Consider the following 12,057-nt stretch of genomic DNA (forward strand, 5'->3'; position numbering starts at 1 on the left):
TAGAGTCTGTACCAGGGCTAGTTCATCCATCTCCTGTATGGTGAGGTCTGTGCAGTGTCGAGACAGGAACACAATGTACGCCCCCACCAGACTGCTGTCCGACTCCACCTGGATTGCCTGCAGTATAGTACCAGAGAGTATTAAACATGCATTGTAAGTTTTAACAAGGTTTTCCTTGTGCATTAACTTGATAACCTACACTGGTTTATGTGTAAAGGGATTAAAATAAATGATTTATTTAATCACTATCACTGATGATGTCCCACCAAATAAAAAAATACAGTTTTAACCATAGTTTTTTTTACAAACCTTGGTCACAGGCCAAGAGGAAGAGCCCCCTGTGGAGTTTGAACTCAGAAGGGCAGACAAATTTGACCATTGTTAAGACAATAATTAAGAAAATAATGCATATTCTACCTTCCTTATGGCATCGCAGACCTTCCTTTTCACAGTCGAGAACATGGGGATTTTTTCCATATAATGTAACAGCCATTTATGGGAAGTGGGTGGGGCATCTGTCAGTTCCCTCCCACCCTCCTCACTGGGACTCAGCTCTGACCGCGACACAATTAGAGACAGGCCCTGAAATAGCAAGTGGTTTCACAATATAACCAAGGATTACCACACCATTTTTGTTTTGGAATATCTGTCGAAGATCATCAATATCTTACATGTGCATATTACCATAACTTCTTTTTTATATTTTCATTTTAAATTTTATATTATTTATTTTATAATAAAAGGTATCAACAAACATTTTTCTCTTAACTACATGATGATCCAATAAGATGCATGTAATTGTAATGGTAACATGTTTAACATTTATCTAATTGCAGACAGAAAGTAACATTTAAACAAAAGCACTTAGAATCCTTTTGACTTTAAAAAATAGAAGTATGTCAAACCTTGGTAGCAAGGGCCCTGTTAGCTGACTGTGTGGATGCCAGGCGTTTCAGGAAATAGTCTAGCACCTCATTCGTGGTCCCGACGTCCCCCTTAGGATCATGTACCAGGGTCTGTAGGCGCGATAACAACTGCTGCTGCTTACGCAACTTCTGCAGGGAGAGAAAATCATCCAAATACAAAGATCTAATTCATACAATATCCAGAATTAATTATTGTTTCCCTTTTTATTGTTAGTTCCTACAATTGTATGAACAAATATAAATCTAACTAAGGTATACAATTTCATTAACAGTTAAAGGGAGAGTATAAACCTTATTGTTCAAAGAAACCATTACATAGTTAAGATTACACAGGCAGCACAAGTTATGTCAGTAAATGCTACCTGTTTTTTCTTGTGTTTTTCAAACTTTATAGACTCGTCATCATGTCGCGTGTGAGTGGGCTCGATGGTCTCGTGCAGAAGAAACTCACAGAGGCACTGCACAGGGAGAACGTCCAGCGAGCCCTCAGATGACTCCACCAACTCTGCCAGCCATGGCATTGACTGAGACGTACCCTAAAATACAAAGAACATTAAAAAAATGACTAAAAATACATGGAAAAACTAGTAGTGAAAAATCAGTCACAAGAGCTATTCATGTACATCAGTTCTTTTGACATTTGAGAGTGTTTTCTTTGTTTCATCTCTACGTTAACTCCTGATTTAGAATGTTAACAAGAATGGGCAGCTGCACTGTACAATAACTATTGTGCATGTCAATTTCAATGCTTTTCACTCAAAAAATTATTGAGCATTGTCCACTACCCTCATGATTGTACCCTCAGGCCAAGCTCTCCTGTCTGATTTCAATAACTCGGGCTGTGGGTGCAGTCACTATTTCCTATTGATATCAGGTAAGCATACAAACCTGTCTCTGTATGATGTCAAGAAGAAAGTCTGGCTTTCTACTTCTACACAACATCTGGCCTATCTTGAGAGAGTCGTTGAGACTACGCAGCTGATCAAGTATTGCCTGTGGGGGCTTCCTTGCTGGGCCACTGTAACATACAATAGTTACATATAGTATGTTATCCATTGAGAGTTAAAAAGGGCTTTTAAACACCCAATTCAATACGCTGATAAGCCATTTCATATTTAAACATTCTTACACTGATATTTCAATTTTTAGTCAATACATGTTTCAAAAGTCTTTTATGTTGTCAACCATTTTGATGTGAACTCTGAGTAAGACCTTTAATCAAGAAGACAGGATTAGATCAAGAGGTACTGAAAAACTACCCGCCTGTATCGAATTTACCGTTTTTGTCAAAGGTTCTCGAGAAAGCTGTCGATTCCCAACTTGAAAGACACCTATCTGCACATAACCTTCATGAAGAACGCCAGTCTGCTTATAAGCAATTTCATTCAACAGAATCTGCTTTATTATGTGTACAAAATGACATCCTCCGCTCACTTGATCAGAATGAGGCTACGGTGCTAGTCATGTTGGACTTATCTGCTGCTTTTGATACGATTGACCACAGCACCCTGCTTTGCCGACTTGAACAACACTTTGGCATAGTAGGCAAACCTCTACAATGGATGAAATCGTATCTATCCGAGCGTCATCAAACAGTCTGTATCGATGGAGAACTGTCAAAACCTGTATGTTTGACATTTTCTGTGCCACAAGGGTCTGTTCTTGGCCCCAAGAATTACATCATGTACACCAAACCTGTGGGTGCGATTTGTCGGAAGCATGAACTTCAATATCATTTCTACGCTGACGATTCGCAATTGTACATGGCGTTTAAACCAAAGGAAGCTGTTTCACACAATGAGACTCTGCAACGGATTGAATCGTGCCTAAATGACATCGTACTGTGGATGAACAATAACTTTCTAAAACTCAATGCTGACAAAACTGAAATGATTGTCTTTGTACCAAAACGTAGTAAAGTTGAAGACCTTACTATACGAGTAGGTGATTCTGTTATAAAACCATCGACAACAGTTCGAAACCTTGGTGCCGTACTAGATTCTCACTTAGACATGGAACAACATGTAAACTCTGTCTCTCGCTCATGCTTCATGCAAATTCGACAAATAGGTCAAATCCGGAAATACCTGACCGTTGACTCAAACAGAACCCTGATAAACACGTTAGTGACATCAAGGCTGGATTATTGTAATTCGCTGCTTTGTGGATCTCCAAAGTTCGTTCTCAATAAACTCCAAAATGTTCAAAATACGGCTGCTCGGGTTATCACCAGGACACCACGTAACAGCCACATAACCCCTGTGTTAAAGGAACTACATTGGCTTCCGGTGCACATCCGAGTTGAGTACAAAATCCTCACTACTGTGTTTAAAGCGCTTCACGGACAGGCCCCTACTTACATACGCAACATGCTAGACATTTATATCCCATCCAGACAACTTAGGTCCCAAAATGATTGTTTAACACTGGTTGTACCGCGTAGTAGGACTGTGACTTATGGTGATCGTGCTTTCATGACGGCAGCCCCTAAACTCTGGAATGCCCTACCTAGAACACTTAGAAGCTGTGAAACTCTGCCAGTGTTTAAAAGAGCACTTAAAACTCACTTTTTTAAGAAGTTTTATCTGGACTAATTACTTTGATAACCTTGTCGCTTTAGAGTCTTGAGTCTTATCTGTATCTTATTTTTATGTGTGTCTTTTTAACTCTTATTTTACATTTGAATTTAATCTGTGACTTGAGTAATATTGATGTTTTAATTTATTTTTTTTTAAATATTTTTATTTTTATCTTTTTAAATATTGTAACATTCTAGTAATTCTGTACAGTACTTTTGAACGTGTTAATGTACATGAAAAAAGTGCTTGAGAAGTCTGGTAAATAATAATAATAATAATAATAATAATAACATACACGAAACTATTCGGTATTGTAGTATGGCCCTTAAGTCTGACCTTGACCTTGAATAAACCAGGTTTTAACAAATAGAGCTGTGGAGCGAATGCCAAGGCACATGTGTTGTTTTTCAGTCAAAAAAGGGTAATAGAGCATAAGTTATTAAAGCTTGTTGTACCAGCCAATATAAATACCAAGATTCATTTGAATATCTTCAACAGATTTTTCAGTTAAGGCCAATGTTCAGGTTTTTGCACAGCAATGTCAATGACAACACCAAGGCTATTTTTTCCTAACAAACACAAACTAAAAATCATTCTGCAGATAAGAGTTAATATAAAATCCCTCAATTAGTTGAAGCATTTTCATATGACCTTTGCCCCTTAAGGATGACATTCATTAAAAGTGGACACAAATTGTAACAAGCAGTGTTATTCAATGTGGAACATTTGGGTAGTTTTAGTTAATGAAATGTAAATATTACAACAGCTAAGAAGATCAAATACATACTTTGGCGTCATTGATTTGAGCTGCGCTATGAGGAGACTGTTAGCCTCGGTGATGGTCACTTTGGTGGTAGAGGCTGCCAGATGTCCTTCAAACTCAAGGATTTCCTGCTTCTCCTGTTCGCTGAGCTGTAACAGCAAATTGATGTTGAGTTTGATATTGATATATGATCTGATGCCATACAGGACACAGTGATGGTCCATGTTCAGATACATACAGGACACAGTGATGGTCCATGTTCAGATACATACAGGACACAGTGATGGTCCATGTTCAGATACATACAGGACACAGTAATGGTCCATGTTCAGATACATACAGGACACAGTGATGGTCCATGTTCAGATACATACAGGACACAGTGATGGTCCATGTTCAGATACATACAGGACACAGTGATGGTCCATGTTCAGATACATACAGGACACAGTGATGGTCCATGTTCAGATACATACAGGACACAGTGATGGTCCATGTTCAGATACATACAGGACACAGTGATGGTCCATGTTCAGATACATACAGGACACAGTGATGGTCCATGTTCAGATACATACAGGACACAGTGATGGTCCATGTTCAGATACATACAGGACACAGTGATGGTCCGTGTTCAGATACATACAGGACACAGTGATGGTCCGTGTTCAGATACATACAGGACACAGTGATGGTCCGTGTTCAGATACATACAGGACACAGTGATGGTCCGTGTTCAGATACATACAGGACACAGTGATGGTCCATGTTCAGATACATACAGGACACAGTGATGGTCCATGTTCAGATACATACAGGACACAGTGATGGTCCATGTTCAGATGCCATACAGGACACAGTGATGGTCCGTGTTCAGATACATACAGGACACAGTGATGGTCCGTGTTCAGATACATACAGGACACAGTGATGGTCCGTGTTCAGATACATACAGGACACAGTGATGGTCCATGTTCAGATACATACAGGACACAGTGATGGTCCATGTTCAGATACATACAGGACACAGTGATGGTCCATGTTCAGATACATCCAGGACACAGGATGGTCCATGTTCAGATACATACAGGACACAGTGATGGTCCATGTTCAGATGCATACAGGACACAGTGATGGTCCATGTTCAGATACATACAGGACACAGTGATGGTCCATGTTCAGATACATACAGGACACAGTGATGGTCCATGTTCAGATGCATACAGGACACAGGATGGTCCATGTTCAGATACATGTATGGAGGTAGTCCAACATAAGAAGTTTTTGGGCTAATATACAAAACTGGTATGTTTAATCGTTCTGTTCATATTAATTTAAACTGATATTTTATTACACTACAAGGGTAATTGTGTTGTATTGTTTCAAAAGGTTCTGTTGAATGCAATCAGTTGAAGAGGAATAGAATAAAATTTGAACAAAGTACAGCCATACACATATAGTTTACAGTATGATATCATGACTACATGTACCTGTCTTTCGCGAGCCCTGACCTCCTCGATGGCAGCATCATCGACGGCAGTAGTGGGTGGGGGAAACTTGTAGTTGTTTGTCATCACCATCTCAATCAGGCATTTCAGGGTTGGGTAATTCTCCCATGCTGACAGACCTAAATTGACAACATCAAAATCTACATGCAACTGTGAAACATGTGTACAAAACATTGTGTCCTTTATTCTTATCCAGGAAAAAGGGAAACCATTACCAGAATAATTAATGGCATTCAATCACATTGCATTAGATTCCTACTGTACACTAACCATACTTGGCACACAGTTGTTACTTTAGTGAACCTTTATATACATCTAAGAATTTCAAAGTTAAGATCTATTTAAGGTTGCAATGATGAACATGTAAAACATGCTCTAAGAGCCTGTACCAGTTTTAAGATCTGCTATGGAAACACACAATTATAAAACACTATAACCAGTAAGTTAAGGCATATGTTGACAATACCAAAGGTGGCTGGATTAAATGCTGAGATGACAAGCAGGATAATCCAGGCCTTCCAGTACAGGTTGGAGATGGCCAGTTGGGGCGGGGTGTACCTGAAATATTCGTACGTGAAAGCAAACACTACAAAACTTAGCTTTGTTCAATACAAAATCCATGAAAACTAATTCTAATTGAATGAAAACTAATACAAATTAGATGAAATCTAAAGATCTTTTTGTCAAGAATGTGACTGAAATTTGGTGCACTATGTATATTCTTTCTATACAGAAGGCTTTCATTAGCAAGGTGGCATCAGAAATGATGTGTAATGTCTTTACTCGCGGCATTGCATTGGAATTAAATTTATAAGTCAATTTTTATTAATTAATAACCAACTATATTGTATGTACTTTTATGCAGCATTCCATCATGATAAACCTTGTAGGTCTGACCTTGACTTAAAGGGACATGGCCTCTCATGCCACAAGTCATCTTAATGTACCGGACACATGTGCCATGTTATTCCCTGCATGACAGAGTAACAGCCCGGACATAGAAAATCAGCCAGAATATGAATCCACTAAAATTTATCAGAAAATTAAAGAGAAATACCCAGATGGTAGGGTGATGTTTTCAGGATGTCTGTATGTACACAGGTTGAGCAGGGCATCAAAGAACTCCAATCTCTCTACTAGTAGCACATCACGACCTGCAGATACACACAAATCAATAAAAAAACAAGAGATGTTAGTGAAACATTTATGCCCCCTTGGGAGCCAAATTGTTAGTAGGATTTGGACACTTAAATAAACAAGTTATTGATCGGAAACCATTTGGTATTCCGACCGACCGACAGACAGACAGACCGACCGACATGTGCAAAACAATATACCCCACTTTTTTCAAAAGGGGGCATAAATATGGACAATCAGAAAACCTTTTTTCAGCTTACAGTCACACTGACCTTGACCTTTGACCCACTGACCTCAAAATCAATAGGGTTCATCTGCTGGTCATGACCAATAAGCCTACCTAGTATGAGGTCCCTGGGTCAAAGCGTTCTCAAGTTATTGATCGGAAACCGTTTTTCATGTTAAGGTCACACTGACCTTGACCTTTGACCCACTGACCTCAAAATCAATAGGGTTCATCTGCTGGTCATGACCAATACACCTACCAAGTATGAGGTTCCTGGGTCAAAGCGTTCTCAAGTTATTGATCGGAAACCGTTTTTCATGTAAAGGTCACACTGACCTTGACCTTTGACCCACTGACCTCAAAATCAATAGGGTTCATCTGCTGGTGATGACCAATACACATACCAAGTATGAGGTCCCTCGGTCAAAGCGTTCTCAAGTTATTGATCGGAAACCATTTGGTATTCCGACCGACCGACAGACAGACCGACCGACCGACCGACCGACCGACCGACCGACATGTGCAAAACAATATACCCCACTTTTTTCAAAAGGGGGCATAAAAATAGATTAATTGTATAGAATGAAATCTTTCCTATTGAATCATAACCTGCAGATGTTCACAGTTGAATATAACAACATATGTGAACTGCTTGGTGGATTATGTGTCCTCTTCTCACCAAGGTCATGCACTTAATATGTCAATCAAGAACACTGTCCATGAATACAGAACAATAAGGGTGAGGTGGTGTAAAAAGGTTGGAGGCTGTTACCCTCCTTTTTGATAGCAGTATTAAAGTCCTTTTAGGGATTAATCAGGGTTCAGGTGTTTTAAAGGAATACTCAGTATTCAGGTGTTTTTAGGGAGTACTCAGTATTCAAGTCTTTTTAAGGAATACTCAGTATTTAAGTCTTTTAAGGAATACTCAGTATTCAAGTTTTTTTAGGGAATACTCAGTATACAAGTCATATAGGGAATACTCAGTATACAAGTCATATAGGGAATACTCAGTATACAAGTCATATAGGGAATACTCAGTATACAAGTCATATAGGGAATACTCAGTATACAAGTCATATAGGGAATACTCAGTATACAAGTCATATAGGGAATACTCAGTATACAAGTCATATAGGGAATACTCAGTATACAAGTCATATAGGGAATACTCAGTATACAAGTCATATAGGGAATACTCAGTATACAAGTCATATAGGGAATACTCAGTATACAAGTCATATAGGGAATACTCAGTATACAAGTCATATAGGGAATACTCAGTATACAAGTCATATAGGGAATACTCAGTATACAAGTCATATAGGGAATACTCAGTATACAAGTCATATAGGGAATACTCAGTATACAAGTCCTTAAGGAAAACTCAGTATACAAGTCCTTAAGGAATACTCAATATTCAAGTTTTGTAGAGAATACTCGGTATTCAAGAAGATGGTCTGAAGACTTTTTTGTTTTTTGTAGCTGTACAGTAAAAAAAAACAGATAAAGGCATTTTATAGTTGTATCAAATGTCAAATACAATTGCGATGAAATTGCCCACAGGTCTATGAGGCATAACAATTAACAAAACTGTAATAAGTACACACACATTGAGCTTATTACATAAAGACTTCATGTGTATTAGTCAGGATGAAAACATATTCACAATTTTCACACATTCCTTCGTGAATATTATTCTACGAACAAGGATCGTGACACTGTGGAACAATATACCCCCAAAGATAGTTCTTTTCTAATTCCAGGCAATTCTCACATAAGAACTTGCTAACGGACTGAAGGAAGACCTTCGCAGTTACATAATATGATCTAAGAGGTGCGTTAAAAGGATGGTTGGAGAGCAACGAACTATTCTGTTTAAAAATCCAATGATACAACATTGAAGAAGTCACGTATATAACATTTTTGAAATTTTGCAAACAATAAGTACCTAGGTATTTTTTTTTATCAAAACAAAATAACCCAAAAAAACAATTATTGCAAAGATAAAAAAAAATGTTATAGGCAGCAGATTCAAACTAGAACTGTAAGCCAAAGGCTAACGAATACCCCCCAACCCTTCCCTGTCTAGGTTGTTTGCCCTGGCCTTAGTTATGGTATCATTAGAAAGCACAAGGCAATACATTTATTTAGTTTATTTAGAATACCTATTACTGAATCAGGGACTGCCATGGCACTGCAGCAAAAATATATTGAAAAATGACAAAGGAGTAGGCCACCAAAGCGAATATTACCCCACTCCCACCCACCTCAGGGGAGATAACAAACCTGTTTCTCTCATTTTCACCATAAAGGTGTCATGACTCCTGACAGGATATTCCAAAATGAAGGTGAACGGGTGAATTTGACAGTCTGCCAACCCAATTTCTGTTTACCCACCCCCACCACCTCCCCCCCACACATGAGTACCAAGGAAATAATACAGGTGCACAAAATCACATATACAAAGGTTCACATCATGGTCATGGATAGCTGAAAGTTTGAGAAAAATATATTGAAAAATGAGGCCCGTATGCACCTAACTTCAGGACTTTTGATGGTCTTTTTAAGGACAAAATCAATTAAAGGTCTTTTTAAGGCCATGCAAACATTCTGATTAATACAGGTGCACCAAATCACATATTCAACAGTTCATATCATGGTCATTGACATCTGAAAGTTTGAAAAAGATTTATAGAAAAAATGAGAAAAAATGACCAAGGATTAGGCTAGACAAAGCTGTATAATTTTTGCCTATTTTAACTTATTCAGGGGCCATAATTGGAGACATGATCATGTGATTCCAACCACAATCACAGGGGCAAATGTTCTCACCATGGCTAAAAGTTTGAAAAAGATTCATTCAAAAATGACGAAGGAGTAGGACGAACAAAACTAATTTTACCCAATTTAACTCATTAAGGGGCCACAACTCCACTCAGGATCATGTGACTCCCACCAAATTCATGGAGGCAAAGGTTTACATCATGGCCATTAATATTTGAAAGTTTGAAAAAGATTTGCTCAATAACTTCAAAGAAGAATCCTGGACAAAGCTAATTTTGCCCAATTTAACTCATTAAGGGGCCACAACTCCACTCAGGATCATGCGACTCTGACCAAATCCACGGAGGCACAGGTTTACATTATGGTCATTAATATTTGAAAGTTTGAAAAAGATTTGTTCAATAACGACAAAGATGAATCCCGGACAAAAAAAAAAACGGACGGACAGACAGACGGACAGACGGACAACCCGATTCCAGTATACCCCCCCCCCAAACTTTGTTTTGGGGGGTATAACTAAGGACCTTTGGATCCCTTGACCAATACACTACCCCAGAGCCACAATAGTACTTACTAGATATGTTATGTACTAGTGATATGAAGAGGGCTTCTAAAAGTTTTAGTCATGAATACTCTTTCATGTAATAAAAGCTGCAAAGTCAATTTACACACACCATAAACACAGAAGTTATTGCACGTATCACCCTCAATAATTTTGTCTGGTATTTGGAATGTGTGCATGACAAACATTGTGTGTATAACAATTTCTACATTCTTTACTGACTTAGCTCTTTTTGACTTAAATTAAAAAAACAACAAGAAACGCCGCAATGTGACGAAACCAGGTTTTTAATGATTGACAGAAGAACTTCAGCCTGTGTCTGTTTTTCTATTTTTAGTAACAGTGACCTTGACCCTAGGGACCTATGAAAGGTATCCATAAACTCTTCCTTTATACCTGGATTGGTCAAGATATATAGACCCTGACTAAAACTAGAGCTGTCACAGGAGTGACGAATACCCCCAAATGCCGCCTGGACACAGGAATGGCAAACCATTCCTTTGAAAAGAGGCCATAACTCCAAGGTTACTGCACACTGCATCTTCTTTTATCATGCATGTATTGTTTTATTTAAATCTGTTGAGTAATTTAGAAGTAACACTGCTGACAAGAAAAACTAGCCTTTCATGAGTTATCGTCCGGAAACCGTTTTTCTATTTTTAGTAACAGTGACCTTGACCTTGGCCCCACCAGCCCCAATATCGAACTTGACCTGTATCTTCTGATGTTACACCTGTGTACCAAAAATTGTTCAAATCTGTCTAGCCTTTCATGAGTTATCGTCCGGAAACTGTTTTTCTATTTTTAGTAACAGTGACCTTGACCTTGGCGCCACCAGCCCCAATATCGAACTTGACCTGTATCTTCTGATGTTACACCTGTGTACCAACTAGAAATGTGTCCATAGGACACGGATGCCCCCACTTCGTTTTTTTGTCACAGAAAATAAGCCATAATGATTATTCAGGATAATCTGCACATATAGGATAAGTTGAGTTGAGTTGGGTTTTACGGCATCGCAAGACTGTATAGGTTATATGGCGCCATTCAGGCAGGAAAAAACTTGTTGGATCCACATTGGACACATACTTTTCAAGAATTAGATTGGAAACATATATTTTTGAAGTATTTTTGGCAAAAAAGGGCCGTAACTCCTAAATGACTAAAGCGATTTCCATGACTATCGAACTTGATCAAGATATTATGGTCACAAACATGTGTTTAAAGTTTGGTGAGGATTGGACAAACAGTTTTCAAGAATTAGATTGGAAACATATATTTTTGAAGTATTTTTGGCAAAAAAGGGCCAGTAACTCCTAAATGACTAAAGCGATTTCCATGACTATCGAACTTGATCAAGATATTATGGTCACAAACATGTGTTTAAAGTTTGGTGAGGATTGGACAAACGGTTTTCAAGAATTAGATCGGAAACAATCTTCGGGACGTACGTACGTACAGACAGACAGACGTACGTACGGACAAGGGCAACCCTATATGCCGCCACTTTGTGGGGGCATAAAAATTGTTCAAATCTGTCTAGCCTTTCATGAGTTATCGTCTGGAAACCGT

The 12,057-nt window shown here is 38.5% G+C and overlaps 1 protein-coding gene across 1 annotated transcript in view; it reads right to left on the bottom strand.

The window, feature by feature from the left end:
- The window catches only part of LOC128213005 (integrator complex subunit 1-like), a 76,867-nt gene that overhangs the window by 31,327 nt on the left and 33,483 nt on the right, over positions 1–12,057 (bottom strand). The window contains exons 15-23 of the mRNA XM_052918464.1: positions 6,834–6,930; positions 6,243–6,334; positions 5,759–5,895; positions 4,293–4,417; positions 1,815–1,944; positions 1,289–1,462; positions 906–1,055; positions 418–582; positions 13–117 (exon numbers count right to left, since the gene is read on the bottom strand). Of these exons, the coding sequence (XP_052774424.1) occupies positions 13–117; positions 418–582; positions 906–1,055; positions 1,289–1,462; positions 1,815–1,944; positions 4,293–4,417; positions 5,759–5,895; positions 6,243–6,334; positions 6,834–6,930 (1,175 nt within the window). The remainder of the gene's footprint in view (positions 1–12; positions 118–417; positions 583–905; positions 1,056–1,288; positions 1,463–1,814; positions 1,945–4,292; positions 4,418–5,758; positions 5,896–6,242; positions 6,335–6,833; positions 6,931–12,057) is intronic.

The sequence above is a fragment of the Mya arenaria genome, chromosome 2, assembly GCF_026914265.1.
Source record: "Mya arenaria isolate MELC-2E11 chromosome 2, ASM2691426v1".
Classification (NCBI taxonomy): domain Eukaryota; kingdom Metazoa; phylum Mollusca; class Bivalvia; order Myida; family Myidae; genus Mya; species Mya arenaria.